Source organism: Bidens hawaiensis, unplaced genomic scaffold, assembly GCF_021521415.1.
Source record: "Bidens hawaiensis isolate Kalapana, Puna unplaced genomic scaffold, B.hawaiensis_p1.1 tig00031109_1, whole genome shotgun sequence".
Lineage (NCBI taxonomy): Eukaryota > Viridiplantae > Streptophyta > Magnoliopsida > Asterales > Asteraceae > Bidens > Bidens hawaiensis.
The window spans coordinates 26,370-52,267 of NW_027495213.1; the positions used below are offsets into that span (position 1 = coordinate 26,370).

Consider the following 25,898-nt stretch of genomic DNA (forward strand, 5'->3'; position numbering starts at 1 on the left):
ATTTACACCATTTGACCCATACTAGGATTAGATTAAGATAAAGGTGATTAATTAGTTGTTGAGAAACTGATAGTAATGCCATGAGAAGGCCCCGATCTTAGCGTTAGCTTTAGTATAGCTAAACAAATATATAATGAATTTTCAACATAAAGAAATAGCACGTCATGAACCTTACTCAATCATCAAACCGACCCGAATTTTTGTATATTCAACTATATGAATTAAAGCAACTAAAAACTGTACACCTCGAAAGAAATTCCTGAATTCATCTACATCAAATACTATTGCTGTCGGGCCAAATGCCTTTTAATTTCATACATATGACCCCGTCACTCTTTGAACAATTAATCACACATGACACAATACCAACTTATATATATCTGCCTCTACAGCATCATCATCTTCCAATTTACTATCGGCAACCAACAATGGTCCTTAAATTATATGGATTCGTCCCTTCAAACGCCACATTTCGCGCTCTCGCCAGCCTCTTTGAGAAGGACCTAGACGTCGAATTCATAAACGTGCGTGTTGCCAACGGCGAACACAAAACGCCTCAATTCCTTTCACGCAACGTAATCATCTTCCTTTATCATCCAAATTTTCAATCCATATATGTTTTATTAATTTCTAGCTTTCACCATGCAGCCGTTCGGTCAAGTTCCAGTGCTAGAAGACGATGACATCACAATATTCGGTAACAAAACTCGACTTACCTTCTACTCTTACATTTGTTTCGGTTTCTAGGGTTTCACCTTCAACATTTACAAAACTGTTCCAGAATCAAGAGCGATAACGCAATACGTAGCACGTGTTTACGCCGATAAAGGAACGGATCTGATGATGAAGGATCCGAAGAAGCTGGCGATACAATCCGTGTGGATGGAACTTGAATCTCAAAATTCGATTTACCATCTCATAAATTGGCTGTTGAGCTATATATTAATGTGCTCCACCGAGGGCGGGAGGCTAATATGGCGTTAGTGGCGGAGTTCGAGAGGAAGCTTGTGGATGTGCTTGACGTGTACGAGCAACGGCTTACGGAGAGCAAGTATTTAGGCGGAGATAGCTTTACGCTGGCGGATCTCCACCATTTGCCGAATCTCAACTCTCTGATGGCTACGAAGGTGAAGTGGCTGTTTGAAGCTCGGCCACATGTCTGCGCGTGGGCTGCGGATATCCTTTCCAGGCCTGCCTGGATGAAAATTGTTTCCATGCTTAAGAGTGAAGGTTATGTTTGATGAAAATCGCATTGAGAGTTGTACAATGTGCAATTGTGTTTGTACTCAAATCCAATGGTTTGTTGGATTTGGACGTTTGGGTTTGAATAAGTATGTATCTGGTATTTAGTTATTTACCATTCTTGGTCATAGTTCAATGTTTGACTAAGCCAGTTGGCCTTCATTAAAGAAAAATGGAAAATGACAGTGTCAACAATTAAAATTTGGAAAATTCTAAAAATAGCCGATTTGACCAAGATTTTTCAATTATATTTCAGGACCAAAACTAATTCTTAGAACAGCCAGACTATTTCGTCAGATCCAACGTAAATCATTCATGATCCGACGGAAGTTTTAGCCTATCATCCTGACGCGCCACATATCATGCTTTTCTGTCAGAACCGACATTTTAAGGTTTCGGCCGACCGATTAGCCGGACGAACCGACGGAGGAAAAGACAGTCAGCTCTGACGAAAACAATGTATGAGTAGGACCCGACTGTCTTTTACTCCATCGGAAATTAAAAAATCTCATCGGTTTCATTATTTTTTTATACATCTATCTTTTCCTTTTAGTTTATCATCCTCATCTTTTCTTTTATCTCCATATATGTGATCATCATTCTTTCTATAAGAACACATATCGGACGAGTACAATTCTCAACCTCACCGAAGACATCACGTGGGTCTTGCAGAAGTGGAGGCGCCCAAAAAACAACTCTGAATCATCATCTTCCGTGGATCGAAGGACCATTGAAGAAATTTGCGTTCCTGAACGACAACCAAAAAGGATAGCATGCAAGATGGAAGGATAAACAAATTTAGTCCTTAGACATACGTTCGGTGCCACTAGACATACAGGTTAACGATTTTGGTAATGGAGATGAGGTGGATGCGTATGACAACGACGGGTGGTTGATTGATAAGATTATTGGTAGAGAGGGATCCAATTACTTGGTGGATTTCGAATACGCTGGTCAACAAATTGCATACCCAAAAGAGCATTTGAGACTTCATAAAAACTGGAATTCAACTAATAGTGTTTGGTCTTATTCCAAGAAGTAATATTATTGTTTCTTCTGAAATGTAATGTCCATATTATCACTTAAATTTAATGTCCTTGCAAGTTTTTATCAATGAAATGCTAGCGTTTATGTTTTCTTTATAAGTTATGACGATACTTTATACAACATTTTATTAATCAAAGTTGTAAATTTTAAATATCAAATAATCTCAACAAAATATAAAAAATTACATTAATTTCTCAACAAAATAAATATGCAAATAAATAAACAAACCAAAAATATATTATAAAAAAATAATAAAATAAAAAAAACTATATTCCAACAGAGTAAAAAACAGTCGGATCCGACTGTTTAGATGTCGGAGTCGACTATCTTTTCCTTCGACGGTTCGTCCGGCTAATCGGTCGGCCAAAACCTTATAACGTCGGTTCTGACGGAAAAACATGATACATGGCGTGTCGGGATAAGCTAAAAATTCTGTTGGATTAAGAATGGTTTTCACCGGATCTGGCGGAATAGTCTAGCTATATTGGGAATTAGTTTTGATCTTGGGTTATACTTGAAAAAGCTTGGTCAAAAATGACTCTTTTGGTAATTTTCCCAAAAAAATTTCTATGCACAAAGTCTTGCTTTTACAGCAAACATAATCTCATATGCTCACGATAGAATATACAAAATATAGAGCGTTGAATATGAGTCACTGTATAGAGGCACACCTTAGTTCTCTATATATTTTCTATAGCTATATTGGTTTTTATTAATCCAACTATTATCTTTTGGTTATTGTCGGTCCCAACTAATGAATTTCCTACATACAGTCCTAACTTTTAACGTATTTGTTCCTAATGGTCCGCGACTAGCAGAGTCTTAACGCCGTTAGTTTCAGGTCGCCGGAAAAATATTTTTGGCTGGAAAAGTCAAAAAAATTTTTCCCCGAAAACCCAACATTTTCGTCCCAAACATCTTGGTAACTTTGTATCGTACCTTTAGGAATCTTTTTCTATTAAAAGCCCCAATTATTGAGGTCCTCGGAAACCCTAGAATCATCGTCGGAATCGGTTGATGGTGATCAAGTGGTGGTAGTTAGTTGGCGGTGAGTCAATTGGTGTAAATTAACAAGCCTCCTGATATTAAGCACATGGGTTAAGCACAATGTAGTATATTTAAGTTAGTATAAATCCCATAATCATAACGATAATCACGAGACTAGAAACTTTACACGAGGGCACAATGTCTTATGTTGTTCAAGCAGAGCTTTTGGATTCGCGTATAAAAGTTTCTTTCAATCGGAGAGGTACCGTTACAACTACTTGGGTATTATACCAACACTCTTATATAAGAAAAAGTGAGAAAGAATGAAATTTTGGGACGAGGAATGAATGTCTGGATTCCAACCTATTTGTAGTTGAAACTGGGTCAAGCGTAGCTGGAACTAACACCAACAAATACTTCGCGTCGCGCGAAGTAATCATAGGGTTGCCAAGTCAGCCCTAGCTATGCCACGTGGCGTGACATGTGGCAGGCACCATGTCACCGTTGCGTGACCACGTCCCTTCAAACGCCACATTTCGCGCTCTCGCCAGCCTCTTTGAGAAGGACCTAGACGTCGAATTCATAAACGTGCGTGTTGCCAACGACGAACACAAAATGCCTCAATTCCTTTCACGTAACGTAATCATCCTCCTTTTCCTTTATCATCCAAATTTTCAATCCATATATCTTTTGTTAATTTCTAGCTTTCACCATGCAGCCGTTCGGCCAAATTCCGGTGCTAGAAGAAGATGACATCACAATATTCGGTAACAAAACTTTACTTACCTTCAAATCTAACATTAGCTTCCGTTTCTAGGGTTTCACCTTCAACATTTACAAAATTGTTCCAGAATCAAGAGCGATAACGCAATACGTAGCATGTGCTTACGCCGATAAAGGAGCGGATCTGATGATGAAGGATCCGAAGAAGCTGGCGATAAAATCAGTATGGATGGAAGTTGAATCTCAGAAATACGATATACCATCTCATAAGCTGACTATTGAGCTGCATTTTAATGTCCTCCGTCGAGGATGGGAGGCTGATGAGGCCTGGGTCGTCTCTGAGAATTCAAATACCTAGACCGAACATAAAAAAAAGGCACATAGGCCCTAACGAGTAACGAAATACATAAGATAGTTTTTTTAAACGACATTAACGTTATAACAATAAAAATAGCAAATATATAGTAATAAACTCAAATACAATAGTAGCTAACCTCTACCGATGATTTGTGAAGCTCTCCTAGCATTCTTGACAGCAAACTGTTTGATCACCTCTTCGTAGTTTATACCATCTAAGATTTCGCTCTCGATGTCTATCGTCGCCAATCCATTAAGTCTTTCTTGGGATATTGTGGATTGTAAATAAGATTTTAATAACTTCAACTTTGAAAAACTTCTTTCTACGGATGTCACTGTGACTGGAACGGTTAACAATATTCTATATACAATCCTTGCATTTGGGAAATTTTCTTGGGTCTCGTTCAAATGTTTCAAAACTTCAATAGGACTACTAAATTCCATGGTATATAATGTGTCTAATGAGCTTAACTCCATATAAAGCTCCTCACCATCTATATCCAATCTTTCTTCAAACTTTAGTGCTTTTTCAAGTAAATTACAGGATAACTTTAGAATTTCATTTTCAATTCTTCTCAAGTTTTGTGGAAACAAAAATCCAAATAATTTCTCATAATTTTTGAATTGATCAAATCTTGTCTCAAGAGAAGTAATAGCTTGATCAATAATATATAAAAAATAATTTACTCTAAAATTCTCTTGAGGAGTAAATGAAGCTTCTTGGCTACTTGAATACTCATCACTTTGTTTTTTCCTTTTAATTACACGTTTTTGTGCAAATATCGGGTCGATGCCCATTTCAAAAGCAATCTTCTCAGTCATCTACTGCTTTTGAAAAACCATTTTCTCTAAATTCCTTGAAGAAGTCAATCAATCTCTTTATTTCTTTAATAGCAATCTTTAGGTGCATATCTTTCGATTGTAACCTTTTGCTCACTATATTCACCTTAGCTAACACTTCATACCAGATGATAATTGATATCAAAAAGTCAAAACCAATATTTTCTGCTATTGTAGTTGCTTCATCTGCAATTGCAAGATCACCATCTTTTTCTCCAACTTCAAGTAAAGCCTCTCGTACATCAACAAGTTGCAATTTAATAGCTTTAACACTTTCGACACGACTTTCCCAACGCGTTTGAGACAAAGACTTAAGACTCCGAGATTTAACATTGTTTTTCAAAATTTTCCATCGATTATTAGAATTTGCAAAGATAGTATACATACGTTAGATCTTTCCAAAAAAACTCTTTCCTTTAGCAGAAATGGTAGCCATATTATATAATGTAAGATTAAGAGAATGGCAACCACAAGGAGTGTAAAATGCTCTAGGATTCTCATTTAAAAATCTCGTTTGCACTCCTTGGTGTTTTCCTTTCATGTTTACTCCATTGTCATAACCTTGACCATGCATATCATCCAGTTCTAAACCAAGAGACTTTAACTCCTTAACTGTAATATCAAATAATCCTTTCCCCGTGGTATCATTAACATCCAAAAACCCTAAAAAGGACTCCTCGACAGTAACCGAATTAGAAGAGAACTTTAAATACTTCGCAATTATAGTCATCTGTTCCTAGTGACTTGAATCTGGAGTGCAATCCAATATGATTGAATAATACTTTGCTTCCTTTATCTGCTTTATGATTTCTTTTTTAATTTCTTGAGCTATCATAAAAATTAACTCGTTTTGGATGTTGTGTCCAAGATAATGAACATGAACCTCATCATTTATGATATGTCGGACATGCTCTTTGATAGCCGGGTCAAACTCTTCCAACATTTCAACAAAACCCAAGAAATTTCCATTACCTATTAAAAACAAATTCAAATAAGAAGTAACAATAGTTACAATTTGACTGAAGTAAAAAAAAAACAATTTACCATTACCTTTTTGATACAGCTTTTCTTTTTGTACCACGAAATGCTAAATTATTTTTAGCAAGAAACTTGACTAATGCAACGATTCTTAAAAGGACTTGTATCCAATAGTCTCTTTCTTTATTAAATTGCTCGTACTGAGTTTTATCAATTGTTTCGTTCAACTTTAATCTTTTGCGCATATCAAACCAACTATTCATATTTGTGAGATGATCCAAGGAAACTTCGTGGTTTTTGACACTAGTGGAAGCATGGTGCCAATTGTAATAACCTTCCCCATCCAAATTACCATTCGGAAGCCCTTTTCTAAACACTTTACAACGAAAACAAAATATCTTGTCTACCTCTATCGAATATACTAGCCATGGGCAATCGCATTTCTCCAAATTTGATAAAGTTCTTGTATATAAAGCTGATGAAAATCTTCTTTTATGTTTATCATACTGACTATTTACTATATTATTATCTCTTTTAGGACATTTCTCAACCAAAAGTTTAATCTCATCAGAATTAAGTCCTTCCCACCTTCTTGGATCAAATATATCAACATGGTTATGCTTGACATGCTCTTCATTTATATTAGCCTCAACATGCTCTTCCTCTTTCGGCTCTTCAAGTACTACTTCCACATGATCTTGTTCATTAGCATGTTCTTGCTCTTCAACATCTTGCTATTCAATAGGCTTTTCAACTGCCGGTTTTGTATAAATTTATGCATAGCACTGGCTTGAGACTTTTTTTATTGCATCATCTCGTTTTCTTTTTTTACGCTTTTGAGCACCAGATAATTGTTTAGGAGGCATATTCCTATTATTTGATATTTCAAAGCAAAATTATTAATTATACTCAATTATACATTATACATAATAGTATAATACACAATTATACATTTGTACTTATATATATACATATGAATATGACAAATCTATATTAAAATATTAAAGAAATCAATATATTATATAACTAAATAACTAATGAATAATACTATAATAGTTATATAAATCAAGACACAGCATAGTGATTTCATACCTACCTAACTCTTCAGGACCTTGTCTGTCACTACGTCCTTCCGTCACCGCCTCACCGGTCTCCGGTCACTCCGTGACTCCGTGTCAGAGGGTCTCCTGCCGTCCGTCCCCGTGAGTCTGTGTCTTCCCTTCTTCACAATCAGGTTGGTCACAATTAGTCAATTAGGTTTCATATTTTTGCCCGCAGGCTACTCGACAGTGTCTTCGTTAGTCCGTCCGTCGGCCTTTTGCTTCGTTTATCTGCCGGCTACTCGTTTTGGAATTCAATCGCCGCATCAGTTCATAGTTATTATAGTTTTTTTTTTATTTTTTTAATTAATTTGGCCCAATACCACCAATGGATTATGATAACACAAAAATTAGGCCCAATATGCAATAAAAGGATTAATATTTATTGTCACAACCCGGCTCAGGGCCTGGGCGTGACACCCAACGTTGGTACCTGTTTTGTAAATATATCAGAGTTTAGGGTTGTAAAGCGGAAGACTTTAATAAAATATTGTTATAGTTAAAAGACGGGATTTTAAAACACTCGTTAATTTATACATAAGTGTTCGGATTACAAAACCATGTTTCACATTATTTTATTTATAAAACGTCTATTGAGCCATCAGATCGTCTAACGGCTACCCTTCTTCTCCAAACACCTATTTTCCATTACTTGTAAAACAGTTATAAAAATACGTCAGCAACAGATGCTGGTGAACACGCTGACACAAAACATTTAAGTTACTTAGTTATCCCCTCGGGTATCTTATGACCCGGCCCACCGTGGCTTAGGAAACAACCGAGTTAAATATACTATTATAAACCTCCAGTTATACTTGAAACCTCTCAGCGATACCGCAGCATCGAGGTCTTAGCAACTATTCAATATACACGAGATAATCCCCTCTCGAACATTACTAGGTTCGGCCCAACGTGGCGGAGGTATTAGCAAGTGTGGTGCGGTATGCCCACCGTCTACCCACATATGTAAGGATCCAGACAAATGTATACAATAGCCTGAGGGCCAGCATTACTTTTGTTTATAAAGTTTTAGGGATATAATCCCATGCAAACATTCAAGACTTTATTTTATAAAAAATTGGACGTATTCACCTTTCTTCTTGGTTGGTGTTTCTCACCAATTTGTCTCGTTACCTCGGACCTATAGTCCGAGAATAACATTTTATAAGTACTAGATCAACGATCTAGCTTCAGACCTTTAGTCCGATTGCATAACCTTTACCTTGACATTTTATCTCTTTATAAATATAAGGACCTCTAGTCATTTCTTGTTAATCACTTATAAACCTTTGTTTCTTCTTCGTGAAGAAACATATATTTCAACTTTCTTATATTATAAGAAATACTTAATAAATCTTTATACATATAATAAAGAAGTATTATTTTATCTATAATTTCGACTTTATGGAATCTTATTTCCACTTTATAAAATCAAGGTACAGGCTATATCCCTGAATAGGGTCTAAGCCATTTATAATATAATAATCGGGCAAAACCCCTACCTTGAATGGCTTATTACTCGAAATGCTTATACTCTACTTGAACCGTACTTCTATTTGGACCGTACTTCTACTTGGACCGCACTTTGGAAGAAGGTTGAGAGAGTATTTAGGTAGGGTTATGGCACACATTTCGAGGTAAGACTTGTCGGGATATCGCCATATCGGGGTTGTGGCACGCTTATCGAGGTAATGTAGGTACTTTTGGAGTGTGTTGGATGAGTGAGGACCACCCCTATGGCCGGCCTATTTATAGAAATTTTCCTACAGCTTCGCGTATCACGAAGCTGCTTCACGTATCGCGAAGGTGCACTAGCTTCGCTGAGTCGCCGCGTAGGCTTGCCACGTGTCGCCATGTGTCCTGCATCTTCGTGTATCGCGAAGATGCAAATCCTGGATTCTTCGCGTATCGCGAAGATGCAAAACTTTGAATCTGTTCATTTTTAGTCCCTGATCTTTTGGTAACTTGCCGTATCTTGATTTCGTCTCATCATCATCATCCAAAAATACAAATACGGCTCTTAAGCGGCTCGTGGCGATGCGAGCGTGCGCCATCAAAGCGCCACATTACGCCCATCGCCCGAGCCCGTGCCCGCGCCCGCGCCTGTGCCCGTGCGCGTCGGGTGCTTCGCACCCTCCGCTAGGACTAGGGAGAGTGGTTGACCACATAAGAACATTTCCATGGAATGTTCTCTCCTTATAAAGTGCTTAATTTCTCTTTCTTTCTCTGATGTGGGATGGAGTCTCCTTACTCCATTCCTTAACATAAGCTACTTCCATTCTTTGTCTTATTTTTCTCTTTACTTTTGCCATGAATATTTTTAGTCCTTAAGTTTTATTAGTTTGTCAAATTTGGACCAAAATTTTCGTGATGTTACATCCTCCCCACCTTTGAATGAATCTCGTCCTCGAGATTCGCTTAGAACAGATGCGGGTATTTCCTTCTCATTTCTGACTCTAACTCTCAAGTAAACTCGGGTACTTTTCGAGAAATACATCATATCTTGACTAATTTTAGTCTTCGACGTTTAAGTTGCTTGACTTGAAAATCTTCAACTTGTAGGGGTTGTTCTACTAATTTTAGATTTTTATTGACTTCGACATCCTTTAAGGGCATGGCTAAAGTTTCGTCAGCTAAACATTTACGTAAGTTAGAGACGTGAAATACATCGTGTATTCCTTTCATCTCTTCTGGCAATCGTAAGCGATAAGCAACAGTACCGATTCGTTCTAGTACTTCAAATGGTCCCACGAAACGAGGACTTAACTTTCCTTTCTTGCCGAATCGTACAACTCCTTTCCATGGTGATACTTTTAGTAAAACCTTATCGCCTACTTGAAATTCCAACTGCTTACGGCGGACGTTTGCATAGCTCTTTTGTCGGTCTCTTGCCGCCTTAAGTCGTTCACGGATTTGCAACACTTTATCTGTGGTTTCTTGGACTACTTCGGGTCCAGATATTTGATTATCTCCTGTTTCGGACCAACATGCAGGCGTTCTACATTTCCATCCATACAAAGCTTCAAACGGTGTAGCTTGAATACTTGTGTGGTAACTATTATTATACGAGAATTCCATCAGAGGAAGGTGATCATCCCAACATCCACCTAAATCGATCACACAAGCTCGAAGCATGTCCTCAAGCGTTTGAATTGTTCTTTCGCTCTGCCCATCAGTTTGAGGATGATAAGTAGTGCTAAGATTCAACTTAGTTCCTAACGATTGCTGGAAACTATTCCAGAAATGAGACATAAATCTAATGTCTCGATCGGATATGATAGATAATGGCACACCATGTAATGCAACGATGTTGTTCACGTAAATCCGTGCTAATCTATCCATAGAGTAAGATTCATTGATAGGTAAGAAATGAGCGGATTTAATTAACCTATCAACGATTACCCATATAGCATTGTGTTGTCGGGTAGTTTTAGGGAGTTTTGTAATGAAATCCATTGTTATCATCTCCCATTTCCATACAGGGAGTTCAGGTTGTTGGAGTAAACCTGAAGGCTTTTAATGTTCTGCCTTGACTTGTAAACATGTTAAGCACTTAGCAACATATAAAGCAATATCTCTCTTCATCCCATTCACCAGTAGTTTGGTTTAAGATTTTGATATATTTTATCACTACCGGGATCCATCATATACTTTGATTTATGAGCTTCATTCATGATCCTTTCGCGCAAATCACCAACAATTGGTACCCAGATTCGGTTCCCAAGTCTGAGTATGTCGTCGTCTCCTTTTACTAAAGAATCAATGGTGTCGTTACGCTTTTCTTCGGAGATATGGTTTTCTTCAATTGCTTGTTTCTGAGCTTTCTAGATTTTTTCGATTAGATCTATTTGTAGTTCTAATCTCAAAGCTCGAACCCTTTTGGGTCTCTCACGTTCCTTTCGGCTCAATGCGTCAACTACAACATTTTCTTTCCTTCATGATAGATGATTTCACAATCGTAATCGTTTAAAGTTTCCATCCATCTTCTTTGACGCATGTTAAGTTCCTTCTGATCAAATATATGCTTTAAGCTCTTATGATCAGTGTACACGATAAACTTGACTCCATAGAGATAGTGTCTCCATAACTTTAAGGAAAAGATTATGGCACCCAACTCTAGATCGTGAGTCGTATAATTCTTTTCGTGCACTTTCAATTGACGAGAAGCATAAGTTATTACTTTCTTTCTTTGCATTAGTACGCAACCCAAACCTGAATGAGATGCGTCACTGAATACGACGAAATCTTCTGTACCCTCTGGCAAAGCCAGTATAGGGGCATTTGTGAGCTTTTGTTTAAGTAAATCAAATGCTTCTTGTTTCTTGGTTCCCCATTCATACTTAACATTCTTCCGGGTTAATGAAGATAAGGGAACTGCTATACGGGAGAAATTTTTGATGAACCTTCTATAATATCCAGCCAAACCCAGGAAACTTCGGACCTCGGTTGGCGATCTAGGAATCTCCCATTTAGCTATTGCTTCAATCTTTGCGGGGTCCACTTGAATTCCATTTGCATTGATAACGTGGCCAAGAAATTGTACTTCATGTAACCAGAATTTGCACTTAGAGAATTTTGCATACAATTTCTGGTTTCGGAGTATCTTAAGTAAGATCCTAAGATGAACTTTGTGATCTTCTTCTGATTTAGAGTAAATAAGTATATCGTTGATGAATACGATTACAAATTTATCTAAATAAGGCTTGCAAACTCTGTTCATCAAGTCCATAAAAGCGGCTGGGGCATTAGTGAGTCCAAATGGCATCACGTTGAACTCGTAATGTCCGTACCTTGTTCGAAACGCCGTCTTTGGGATATCTTCTTCTTGAACTTTCAACTGATGGTATCCGGAACGTAAATCTATTTTTGAAAAGAAACTCGCTCCTTGCAATTGATCGAATAAGTCATCAATTCTAGGTAGCGGATATCGATTCTTAATAGTAACTTTGTTCAAGACTCTATAATAGATACACATTCTCATGGAACCATATTTATTTTTGACGAATAAAATCGGAGCTCCCTAAGATGATGAACTTGGACGAATAAACCCTTTTTCTAACAACTCATCCAATTGTTTCTTTAATTCCTTCATTTTCGTCGGAGCCAAACGATAGGGGGGATTTGGCTATTGGAGCTATTCCCGGCATTAAGTCATTTCTGAATTCGACTTCTCGATTTGGTGGGATTCCTCGAAGTTCATCTGGAAAGACATCCGAAAATTCGGATACTATGGGCACATCTTTGATTTCCTTCGGTTTTGATTCTTCCGTCATATAAGCCATAAATGCTAAACATCTTTGATTTAAGCATTTGTTAGCTTTTATCATGGAGATTATGCTAACATGACCAGCGTCTTTGTCGCCCGCTATTTGAATTATTCGCTTGTCAGGGGCTTGAAGTTCTATGGTTTTCTTATTGCAAATGATATGAGCATGGTTGTCAGATAACCAATCCATACCTAGAACTATATGAAAGCCCGCTAAGGTCATAGGCAGTAATTGTACAGGGATGACGTAGCCTGCTAACAAGATCTTTCCATTTTCTAAGGTCTCGGAAATTTTAACTATCTCACCACTGGTCGTCTCAACGTTTATGGTTTTATTTAATTTCCTTAGAGGTTCGTTTAATAGACTACAAAATTTATAATCAATAAAACTTTGATTTGCACCAGAATCAAATAAAACTCTCGCATAAACGTTATTAACTAGGAACGTACCGGTGATGGTTTCCGGTATGTCTGAGGCCTTCTTGGTGTCGAGTACAAAGACTCGAGCATTCCCCTTCTTTCCTTCGTTCTTGGTGCCGCTTCCTCCAGCACCTCCAGCACTTCCACTCCCCGTAACATTCTTTTTAGGACATTCAAAGCTAAGATGCCCCATCTCCTTGCAGTTGAAGCAAGTCATCTTGTTCTTCCAACAATCAGCAGTGGCATGTTCTGGTTTCTTGCATGTGTCACAGATAACAGATGTAGACACCGCGAACCGGCATCGACCCAAATGCTGCCTCTTACAAATTTTGCACAACGGGTAGTTGGAATTGAAACCACCTCTCCTCCTATCCACATCTTTTTCTTTGAAACGATTATTTCCTTTTCCTTTCCTGTCATTTGTCGAATATTCCTTCTTGTCTTCTTCTTCGTTGCGGGTCAAACCATTCATCAAATAACCAGCCAGTTCCATGGCGGATTCGGCTGTCTGTCTCTTATCTCTCTCAGTAAACCCCATATGTAGCGAGTTACCTTGTTCGATTCAGGTGTTACCAATTGTGGCACAAGCCTACAATAGTCTTGGAACTTGGTATTGTATTCTCTCAGATTGGTCCCAACAACCTTGTGATTCAAAAACTTGGTTTGAACTAAATCAGTTTCATGCATTGGAAATACTTTTGCATAACCAGATCTTTAAACTCTTCCCATGTCAACTGATACATGGTCCTCCTTCCTCTTGCCATCAATTGAGTGTTCCACCACTCTAAGGCTTCCCCTTTGAACATCTGTGCCATGTAATGAATCTTTTCATCCTCAGTACATTTGCTTATAATAACAATTGATTCCATCTCTTCGAGCCATCTTATGGCGGCTATGGCACCCTTGTCGACATAAAATTCTTTTGGTCCACAATTTTTGAAATATTTGAACAAACAACCTTCGATTCGTAACTTCTTCTTAAAGGTTTGGTGGATCTTTTCATCATTAGTTGATCCTTGATCACTTCCTTCATTTTGAGGGGTAGAATTAGGACGGGATTTGGATTTGACAGACTTACTGGGTTTTCGGTTTTCACTTTGATGGACAGATTTTTCTTTCATAGCGGGTAATAAGGTATTCATGGCATTAATCATTTCTTGCATTTTAGTTATCAAATGCTCATGGTTTCCTTGAGGTGGCTCATTTTTCGATTGGTTGCTTTTAGCATTTGAAGCTTCCTTATTTTAGGATGGATTACTTTGTTTCGACATTCTGAAATTATAAGGAAATTGACTCATTACTTAAAAGTTTTTATTTATCTCACAAATAAGAGTACATTATGACAACTCCTATTACCATGAACTCTAGGAACAACGATACCATTACAAATACTACGGACTTATTCTAGAAACCACCGATACTACAACAACGGAACAAGGAACAAACGATAGACCACAACAGAGCAGGAAACAACGATACGGTCACAACAGAACGGAATCTTCAATCCTTCACGTATTTCTTGATTATCTTCTTCAACTTACTACACTTGTGTAGTAACTTCCTTTCCATTTTCTTCTTCTTGCCACTCTCAGTAGCCAACTTTTTCAGCAATTCATCCGTCTCATGCAGTGCCCGATTCAAATGCTCTTCTTGGGACTGAGGGATGAGACTTGGATATCCATACTAGGGCGGTGGATCACGATACCCCATCATGACTATGTCATAATGGTTTCTTGGATACGGCGGTGGTGGACTGGATTCAACTGGCATGTTGTGAAAGACTTCTGCAGCCTCTTCTTGCTGCCTGATTTCCCCTGCTTGTTCCGAGATTGTTGGAACGACACCTGCTAAGGGTGGAAAACTACCTGTAAGTGCCTGGACATATGGGTCTTGTGGATCATAATGAGGGGATAGGTGAAACAATGGTTGCTGGCAGCCCATACTCGGTGGACAGTCACATCCTGAGTGGTTTTGCACCTCAGGGTTCCTCTTATCAATGCTCATCTCCTTTGAAACCTCTTCCTCTGGTTCTTCCGGGTCTTCTTCCGATTCTTCTTCTGGTTCTTCTTCCGACTCCTCTTCAACTTCTTCCTTGGGGTCTTCTTCTGGTTCAACTTCCACATTACTTTGATTCACCTCAATCCGAATGGTCTTCGGTTGCATTACTCTCATCTTAGGTCTCCTTTATTGACCTGAAATAGAATGAGGAAAATCTGTGGGGTTGTAGACTGGGGTTCTTGGGTCAGAGTAAATCTGCATCCAACTTGGGGTACCCTCCTTGGGATTGGACTTAACTGGTTCGTCAACCTCCATGTTATTGGAAGGATGATTCTTCGGGGATGGCGGATCACTTGGAATATTGATAGGCAATTGATATGTGCCTGGGAAGTAAATGGGTTGATTCCCATATGGGACCACTGGTGTGAGGGGTCTGTCCTGGTCGAAAAAGTTAGCATAGTATTCATCACTTTGACCATCGGGAGGAACGATGGGTTCTGGATGGCCTGCTTGTCTCATTTCTTCGTAAAAGGATTCTATCATCTTCTTGAATATCGACATCTATGAGGATAAGAATGACAAGGGATAGAAAAGATTAGAATGATAAGGGATAGGAAAGAATACCAACCTATCTTATCCTTTTATAATAAAATAATAAATATTGAAACTTATCTCTGATCAAAGCTTAGGTATACTTATATACCTAATTCGCTAAGATCGATGGCTCTGATACCAACACTTGTCACACCCTGGCTCAGGGCCTTGACGTGACACCCAACGTTGGTACCTGTTTTGTAAATATATCAGAGTTTAGGGTTGTAAAGCGGAAGACTTTATTAAAATATTATTATAGTTAAAAGACAGGATTTTAAAACACCCGTTAATTTGTACATAAGTGTTTGGATTACAAAACCATGTTTCACATTATTTATTTATAAAACATCTATTGAGCCATCAGATCGTCTAACGGCTACCCTTCTTCTCCAAACACCTATTCTCCATTACCTGTAAAACAGTTATAAAAATACGTCAGCAACACATGCTGGTGAACACGCTGACACAAAACATTTAAGTTACTTAGTTATCCCCTCGGGTATCTTATGAACCAGCCCATCGTGGCTTAGGAAACAACCAAGTTAAATACACTATTATAAACCTCCAGTTATACTTGAAACCTCTCAGCGATACCGCAGCATCGAGGTCTTAGCAACTATTCAATATACACGAGATAATCCCCTCTCGAACATTACTTAGGTCCGGCCCAACGTGGCGGAGGTATTAGCAAGTGTGGTGCGGTGTGCCCACCGTCTACCCACATATGTAAGGATCCAGACAAACGTATACAATAGCCTGAGGACCAACATTACTTTTGTTTATAAAGTTTTAGGGATATAATCCCATGCAAACATTCAAGACTTTGTTTTATAAAAAGTTGGACGTATTCACCTTTCTTCTTGGTTGGTGTTTCTCACCAATTTGTCTCGTTACCTCGGACCTATAGTCCGAGAATAACATTTTATAAGTACTAGATCAACGATCTAGCTTCAGACCTTTAGTCCGATTGCATAACCTTTACCTTGACATTTTATCTCTTTATAAATATAAGGACCTCTAGCCCTTTCTTGTTAATCACTTATAAACCTTTGTTTCTTCTTCGTGAAGAAACATATATTTCAACTTTCTTTTATTATAAAAAGTACTTAATAAAATCTTTATATATAATAAAGAATTATTATTTTATCTATAATCTCGACTTTATGGAATCTTATTTCCACTTTATAAAATCAAGGTACAGGCTATATCCCTGACTAGGGTCTAAGCCATTTATAATATAATAATCGGGCGAAACCCCTACCTTGAATGGATTATTACTCGAAATGCTTATACTCTACTTGAACCGTACTTCAATTTGGACCGTACTTCTACTTGGACCGCACTTTGGAAGAAGGTTGAGAGAGTATTTAGGTAGGGTTATGGCACCCATTTCGAGGTAAGACTTGTCGGGATATCGCCATATCGGGGTCGTGGCATGCTTATCGAGGTAATGTAGGTGTTTTTGGAGTGTTTTAGATGAGTGAGGACCACCCCCATGGCCGGACTATTTATAGAAGTTTTCCTGCATCTTTGCGTATCACGAAGCTGTTTCACGTATCGCGAAGGTGCACTAGCTTCGCTGAGTCGCCGCGTAGGCTTGCCACGTGTCGCCACATGTCCTGCATCTTCGCATATCGCGAAGATGCAAATCCCGGATTCTTCGCGTATCGCGAAGATGCAGAACTTCGAATCTGTTCATTTTTAGTCCCTGATCTTTTGGTAACTTGCCATATCTTGATTTCGTCTCATCATCATCCAAAAATACAAAGGCGGCTCTTAAGCGGCTCGCGGCGATGCGAGCGTGCGCCATCAAAGTGCCCATCGCCCTTGCGCGTCGGGTGCTTCGCACCCTTCGCTAGGACTAGGGAAAGTGGTTGACCACATAAGAACATTTCCATGGAATATTCTCTCCTTATAAAGTGCTTAACTTTTCTTTCTTTCTCCGATGTGGGATGGAGTCTCCTTACTTCATTCCTTAACATAAGCTACTTCCATTCTTTGTCTTATTTTTCTCTTTACTTTTTCCATGAATATTTTTAGTCCTTAAGTTTTATTAGTTTGTCAAATTTGTACCAAAATTTTCGTGATGTTACATTTATTTCTATTCTATAAAAAATTTAAAAATATATATATACACAAAAAAAATATATAAAAAAATTGTTCCCCGAAAAAGTAGTTGCCCCGGCCGGTTGTCCGGGTTGCACCACCCAAGAGTCGGCCCTGCCTGTTAAGACGGAAATTATGTCCAACAATCACCCCTTAATTTCTGTCTTGAAGTAGGTGGTCTTTGATTTAAACTTGCCTCCTTTGACCCGTGTGACTTGACTTATGATCTTGACCATCTCGGCTTTCGCAACCCTCTTGGTTCTCATCATCTTGTTCTTCATCATATTGGTCTTGACATCTAGAAACTCCTCTTGATCCATAGACGTGTTCTTTCGGCTCTCCCGAACTCGACTACTTCTGTGATCCTGTCCTCGACCATTCATTCGGTTGTATGAACACACATATCCACTCCTCTGGCTACGATTCCGGTCATCTAATCGAGCAAACATCAATCTTCCTTGATCTTTTGTTCCCGAATCGAAACACGAGCACATCATTCAAATCAAAACCTTGATTAAAACCTAACTCGCTCAACTCGTATAAAAAAACCAGCTTTGAATTAAACCGACTTGTCCAACCCAAAATAAAAAATAAAGCTCACTAACAATGATCAATCCAACTTGTTTAGTCAACAAACGAAGAACAAGCAACAAAGAAAAAACAAATTAACTTTTGTTTTTATCCTCACTTTGAATTACTCGTGACAAAAAAAAAGCAATCAATATAAATTTACCACCACAATAACTTCTTTTTCTACTTTCGATTTCATTGCAGCCACAAAAATCACCAAAAGTCAAATAACCAACCTTGTTGTTCAACCAAAATCACCTCTTAAAAGAACCGCCCAAATCACGTACTGTAACGTACCAACAACCCCAATCACGACTATGGAACAAAGAAAAAGAGCTTTTGAATAACGATGGGAACGTATTCTTGATCGCCGACTCAACCGAACCCTCCTTATCAGTTATCAATCATGGCTTTGATCGATAAACTGCAAGAGCGTAACTGCTCTGATAGTAATTTAAGGACGAATTGATAAAACTCATCAAAACGCAAGCACACAATAATTAATATTGAATAACTCTCAATATTATATAAAGGAAATATAACTCAAAAACCCTGTTACACATAACTTGTGTTTCTCTAGATAAACCTTAACTCGGTTGTATCTCGTGTGTGTTTCTAAATGAACCCTAACTCGGTTGCATCTCACATGGTTCATAGCTTCTTAATGCATGGTTAAGACTATGAACCAATGAAATATAGCTTCTTAACAACCATTAAGAGGCTACCAAACAACATATTAATTAGCAAGTTAGCCTCGATTAAAAAAAGAAAATAAATGACAAAATGACGATGTTAACAAATAAGTTATACCGAGCATTCTTAATTTTAAACTATTTAACTTGTTTCGAGCTAGGCATTGATGATGTACGCTATATTTATGAATGTTGTACAATGTGTTTATCTTATTAGGCAGATTTGAAAGGCTTCAATTACTGATTTATATAGTATCAAGCGTGTTAGACAAAAGCTTGTATTAGTTATTCGGTGGTATAGGCTTTTGATTTGATATAATGGTCGATTAGGTTTTGTTTTGTTGAAAATTAATAAATATATATGACTAATTAGTATAAATTAATAAACAACTCGTTATACATATGGGAATACTTTTTGTATCCTCCTTGGCACATTATGACTTCTAAGGACTTTTAGTGTTAACAATCATACTATCCCATGCAAACACCCATACCCTTCAATAATCGGATCATACTTATTATTTTAAAAAATTAGGGAGCAAGCATAAAGTTTTGGTATATCCGGATCATCGTGTAATTTACTATAGTTTTAGTTTTATTAATTTCTACTTTCATGATGGCTATTTCCTATTTGTCTTTAGCAGTATTCCGGTGAATTTCATTAGAAAAAGTCGTCGGTTCGAGTCTTGTTCATGACAAAAATGTTATGCTTGAGTCGAGGGTTTTACCATAGTTGCCGCAATGGATTCATTTTGAAATTAATTACAACCAGGTCACCAGACCAGTACTATATTTGCATGTGAATATGTGATCATGGGCATAGGTGACCTTACTCCACCCGAGTGGTTGGGATGCGTTAACCATGAAAGAAAAAAATGTCATTCATATTATAATTTGTGGGTCCATTGTTAAAACATGAAGTCAAAGTTGTAAAGGGGCTGGTTCTGTAAATTGATGATTCTATGAGGGCTGGATGTGAGAGTTTGTGACTCAAGGAGGCTAAGTGCAAATTGACGTTATATTATATATGTATCGGGCATATTCAGTCTCATTTTTATCTACTTGTTCACTACTCATACAGTCATACTATCTATCTGCATATTAAGGCTCTCCCAGATTTATTTTATATCATAATCCTCCTGGTTTGTAAATATTTTCTTACTGGTTCACTAGTTGGAATATATTATTATGATCTATCTCTATATAGTATATAATTCAGTATTATTATCTAACAGCATATATACCGACAGCAATGGCAGTTAAATTATACGGATTCGTACCTTCAAACGCGACACTTAGGGCTCTCGCCAGCCTCTTCGAGAAGGATATAGACGTCGAATTCGTGAAGGTGCGCGTGGCCAACCGGGAACACAAAACACCTGAGTTCCTTTCACGCAACGTATGTATACATAGTCCGATATTAAATCAATACATGTGTATATGATTAAATTTTAATTTTGTTTGGTATTGATAATATGTAGCCGTTCGGCCAAGTTCCGGTGTTAGAGGACGGTGATATCACAGTATTCGGTAATGTTGATTTCAACATAATTTGTTGCATGCATTTGCTACGTACTTTCGGTTTAATATTTGCAAATTTGTGGCAGAATCAAGGGCGATAACACAATATGTGGCACTTACGAGAATAAAGGAACGAATCTAATGATGAAGGATCCAAAGAAGCTGGCGATACAATCCGTGTGGATGGAAGTTGAATCTAAAAAATTCGATTTACCGTCTAATAAATTGGCTATTGAGCTATATTTTAATGTGCTCCACCGAGGGCGGGAGGCTAATGAGGCGTTAGTGGCGGAGTTCGAGAGGAAGCTTGCGGATGTGCTTGACGTGTACGAACAACGGCTTACGGAGAGCAAGTATTTAGGCGGAGATAGCTTTACGCTGGCGGATCTCCACCATTTGCCGAATCTCAACTCTCTGATGGCTACGAAGGTGAAGTGGCTGTTTGAAGCTCGGCCACATGTCTGCGCGTGGGCTGCGGATATCCTTTCCAGGCCTGCCTGGATGAAAATTGTTTCCATGCTTAAGAGTGAAGGTTATGCTTGATGAAAATCGCATTGAGAGTCGTACGGTGTGCAATTGTGACTGTACTCCAAATCCAATGGTTGGTTGGATTTTGGACGTTTGAATATGTATTTGGTATTTCCGTATTTACCATTCTTGGTCAGTTCAATGTTTGATTAACGGGTTGTTTAGTAGGCTCTTAACAGTGATTAAGAGGCTATTTTTTAATTGTTCATAACCCCTTAATGATTAAGAGGTAGTCTTAAGTCTTGATGATTGGTAACTTCTTAACCATTCAGATTTAAGGTTACCTTTTAACCATTAAGAGGTTATAAGTTATTAAGAGGTATCTTTTAATGACAGTTAAGAGGCTACCAAACAGACCCTAAACCAGTTTAGTCTGCATTAAAGATAAATAAAAAATGACAAAATCAACAATTAAAATTTTCAATGCACAAAGTCTTGTTTTATGGTAAACATAATCTCATACGCTCACGATAAATATACAAAATGTAGAGCGTTGAATATGAGTCCCAGTATAGAGGCGTACCTTCGTTCTTTATGTATTTTCTCTATTATAAAGTATTCAATGTGAAGGACGAATTGATATAATTCACCAAAACGTAAACACACAATAATTAATATTGAATGACTCTCAATATTGTATAGAGGAAATATAACTCAAAAACCCCTATTACACGTAACTCATGTTTTTCTAGATGGACCCTAACTCGGTTGCATCTCATGTGTTTTTCTAGATGAACCCTAACTCGGTTGCATCTCACATGTTCTATAGTGTCTAACAATAACTCGGTTTATATAGTATAACCTAACTAGCTTCAAGACATTACCAAATATAATAAAGCGCTAATTGCAATTCCATAAACCCATTACATATTAATGAATCCAATGGGCCTAACAGGTTCAACTTGGTCACCTACACGTGACAGGCCTGCTAAGACGGAAATTACGTCCAGCAGTCACCCCTATTTTCCGTCTTGAAGTAGGTGGTCTTTGATTTAAACTTGCCTCCATTGACCTGTGTGACTTGACTTATGATCTTGACCATCTCGGCTTTCGTAACCCTCTTGGCCCTCATCGCCTTGGTCTTCATCATATCGGTCTTGACATCTAGAAATTCCTCTTGATCCATAGATGTGTTATATTCCAGCTCTCTCAAACTCGACTACTTCCGTGATCCTGTCCCCGACCATTCATTCGGTTGTATGAACACGCATATCCACTGCTCTGGCTACGATTCCGGTCATCTAATCGAACGAACATCAATCTTCCTTGATCTTCTTTTGTTCCCGAATTAAAACACGAGAACATCATTTAAATCAACCTTGACTAAGCCTAACTTGTTTAATCCTTATAAAAAAACAAGCTTTGAATTAAACCGACTTGCCCAACCCAAAATAAAAAAAAATAATAAATAAATAAAGCCTCACTAATAATGATCAATCCAACTTGTTTAGTCAACTAACGAAGAACAAGCAACAAAGATAAACAAACCAACTTTTGTTTTTATCCTCACTTCGAATTCCTCGTGACAAAAAAAAAAAACAATCAATATAAATTTAGCACCACAGTAACTTCTTTTTCTACTTTCGATTTCGATGCAACCACATAAATCACCAAAAGTCAAAACAACCAACCTACTCGTTCAACCAAATTCACCTCTTAAAAGAACCACCCAAATCACCGTAACGTACCAACCCCAACCACGACTTTGGAATAAAGAAAAAAAAAATTTTGAATAACGACGAGAACATATTCTTGATCGCAGACTCAACCAAACCCTCCTTATCAGTTATCTTCAGGTCTTTGATCAATAAGCTTCAAGAGCATAACCGCTCTGATACCAATTGAAGGGCGAATTGATATAATTCACCAAAACGTACACACACAATTATTAATAGTGAATAACTCTCAATATAATATGGAGAAAATATAACTCAAAAATCCCTATTATACATAACTCGTGTTTTCTCTAGATGAACCTTAACTCGGTTGCATCTCGTGTGTGTTTCTAGATGAACCCTAACTCGGTTGCATCTAACATATTCTATAATGTCTAACCATCACTCGGTTTATATAGACTAACCTAACTTGCTAGTCAACACATTATCAAATACAATAAAACCCTAATGCAATCTCATAAACCCATTGCATATTAATAAATTTCATGGATCCAATAGATTCAATTTAGTCATCTACACCTGACAGGACTATTAAGATGGAAGTCCTACATAATGTAGTCGTGCTTTTGCTGTTTTCTACTTCTCTATTTATTCATCTATATTATACTTATTATTACATAGAAGAGTCTAAAGATATATATATATATATATATATATATATATATTGGCTCTAATTTGAAAGTTTTAGAACGATGTTATTTAAATTAGCTCTAAGTCGCATGTTATTTTAATATTTAATTAGGATAGTGGTCTGTGTCATATATATATATATATATATATATATATATATATATATATATATATATATATATATATATAGGGTTAGATTAGAATAAAAACTCATTTGAGTTGTGAAAACTCTAGAAACTCATTCTCAATCACATGTTTTTAATTAAAGATTAAATCTTTTGGTTCACAATTAAAGTTAATAAAAAATGTAAAAGTTTATTTACATTTTCTCTCTTCTGAAAACATATATAAAAATTACTAAAAAAATAGCAAAACATTTTTTTTATGTTTTCGATGTTTTGTATTAAATGTAACAACTTATATTACATGTAACAAAAAAAATGTTACATAGGGTTTTCACGGGTTTTCTCAACTCAAAAGGGTTTTCAAACTATACACACACACACACACACACACACATATAGCTATCATAAGAATTATTTACATTATTTTCTGCAAAACCACAAGATGTAGGAAATATATGTATAAATGGTATGAATGAGAAACTGCATAAATATACAAATCATTAAATTGCTAAAGTAATATTCATACTAAAAAGAGTAGCAAAAATTTGTTATAAAAAATTAATTGTAGTCAAAATCTGTTTTTAAATCATTTGAAAGGAAATGGTTGGTTATGATTATAAAAAACATTAATTAGTGAGGTTATGATTCTAGAAAATATTAATTAGTGAATTATGTGGCAATTCTAGAGATGGAAACCTTGTAAGCTTATGCGGACATCATATTTGAAGGCCCTATGGATATCTTGTTTTGCTTTAATAGTATATATAGTAAGAAGATTAACAATAGGATTAAAATTAATTGATTAATTATGTGGAAATTATAAGCACGGAAAGTGGATTACATGCAACATTAGGTGAACACCCTAAGAGAATGCCAAGTAAACAAATTGGTTTTGCTTTAATATATTAGTTAGATAGTGATTTACTCTTAAAAGCACTAAAGGATTTACGGATGAGCCATTTGGCCCAAAGTCTATTAATAGGCAAAACGTGAGAGGGTTAACAATTAGTAAGTTAGTCATTCATATTTCATACACCTATTTTTAAAAGATCAATTATTAATGGTCCTAATCCAAGGTTAAGGGTACTCTTGGCCGCCAGGTATAACATGGCAAAATGTTTCATTATAAATGATATAAAAACATCATACGTAAAATTAGCATGAATAAATTACAGTTTCGAAAAAGATAGATAAAAATTGTATAAATCAATGGAGGTTTAATTAATATATGAAAATAAAATTGATATTCATTCATAGTTTATTCTTGTTTTTATCATCTTTCACGCATTCATCGCTTATATGCTGTATATTAAATGATTTGATTTAATAATAATAAAAAAAAGCAAATATCATTTCATTAAATATATAATATTTTGATTATATTGATATAAATACCTGCATATTTTGAATCCCTATGATTTAGGTAATTGGTTATCTGATTAAATGATTGGTTGATATTTTAGATTAAACTGACAGTTTAAATTAAAAATAGAATGGTAGTTTGAGCGGAAAATTTATGCTAGAAATAAATCTACAAGTGACATGTGTTGCTAGTTATTTTATTTTATTAGAATATATATAGATTTATCTGGTTTTCTAAGACCGGTCAAATTAATAAAGTTTTCCTTTAGGTATAATAATGTTTTTGGAAGACAGATTTATAGAAATTGTCCTTTATGTTTGCACTAAATTTCAGTTGTCATTTATCTTTAAAACTAACATATTTTGTACTTTACGTTTCCAAATGTTACACTGTTTGTCCTTTGACCCTAACTTAGTTAGGTTTTATCGTTAATTCTGGTCATATGCCTTGAACATGAGGACAAATTGGTCATTTTACCCATATATATATATATGGGTGGGTTCTAGTGAAAACTCCTCTTAAAGAGAAAACTTAAAAACTCCTAAAAACTTCTAAAAAACTATTTTTAACTTTTTTTTTAAATCTTTTTTGAAGTTTCTTTTTTTTCCATTATTCTTATATGTTGTTATTGGTTCAAAAAAAAAAACTTGTTGGTAACATCGTCGGTATAGTGCGCATGTGTAATAGTGTGCATTGCATATATGTAAAAGTGTTTGTATTGCATAGAATACAACAATATTGCACATATTTGATACACACTATTGTATATATGCAATATAAGACTAATACACACATCGAATACACATTAGTACATATGTGTAATACAACATTAACGCACATGTGCACCACATCGACTTTTATTTTATTATTATTTTTTTTCCATATAATACAACACTATTACACATATACAATACACAAATATTGAATATATGCAATAAAACACTATTAAACTCAAAAATACATTGTAATACACATGTGTAATACAACGGTATCGTACAACAATACGTATGTGCATTACAGCGGGTTTTTTTTATTTTTTTCGAGTGAAATATAAGAAAATATAAGAATAATGGCTAAAACAGAATTTTGAAAATATTTTTTTATTTTTAATTAAAAATAATTCTTTAGGAGTTTT

The 25,898-nt window shown here is 36.5% G+C and overlaps 1 protein-coding gene and 3 pseudogenes across 2 annotated transcripts; 3 read left to right on the plus strand and 1 right to left on the minus strand.

The window, feature by feature from the left end:
- The first annotated feature begins 428 nt into the window (after window positions 1-428).
- LOC143581596 (glutathione S-transferase-like) lies at window positions 429-1,279 on the plus strand (annotated as a pseudogene). The gene is made up of 3 exons (XR_013143858.1): window positions 429-575; window positions 649-697; window positions 782-1,279. The product of XR_013143858.1 is annotated as a glutathione S-transferase-like (transcript).
- Window positions 1,280-3,771: 2,492 nt separating this feature from the next.
- On the plus strand, window positions 3,772-4,357 carry LOC143581595 (glutathione S-transferase pseudogene; annotated as a pseudogene).
- A 131-nt stretch (window positions 4,358-4,488) lies between these two features.
- Window positions 4,489-5,154, minus strand: LOC143581591 (uncharacterized). The gene has a single exon (XM_077064348.1). It carries the CDS (start codon window positions 5,152-5,154, stop codon window positions 4,489-4,491), a length of 666 nt encoding a protein of 221 aa, XP_076920463.1.
- Window positions 5,155-20,172: 15,018 nt separating this feature from the next.
- Window positions 20,173-21,049, plus strand: LOC143581597 (glutathione S-transferase-like; annotated as a pseudogene).
- The last annotated feature ends 4,849 nt before the right edge of the window (window positions 21,050-25,898 follow it).

Excerpts from the sequence above, each read along its gene's own strand:
- LOC143581591 (XM_077064348.1), bottom strand. The coding sequence starts at position 5,154 with ATGGGCATCGACCCGATATTTGCACAAAAACGTGTAATTAAAAGGAAA.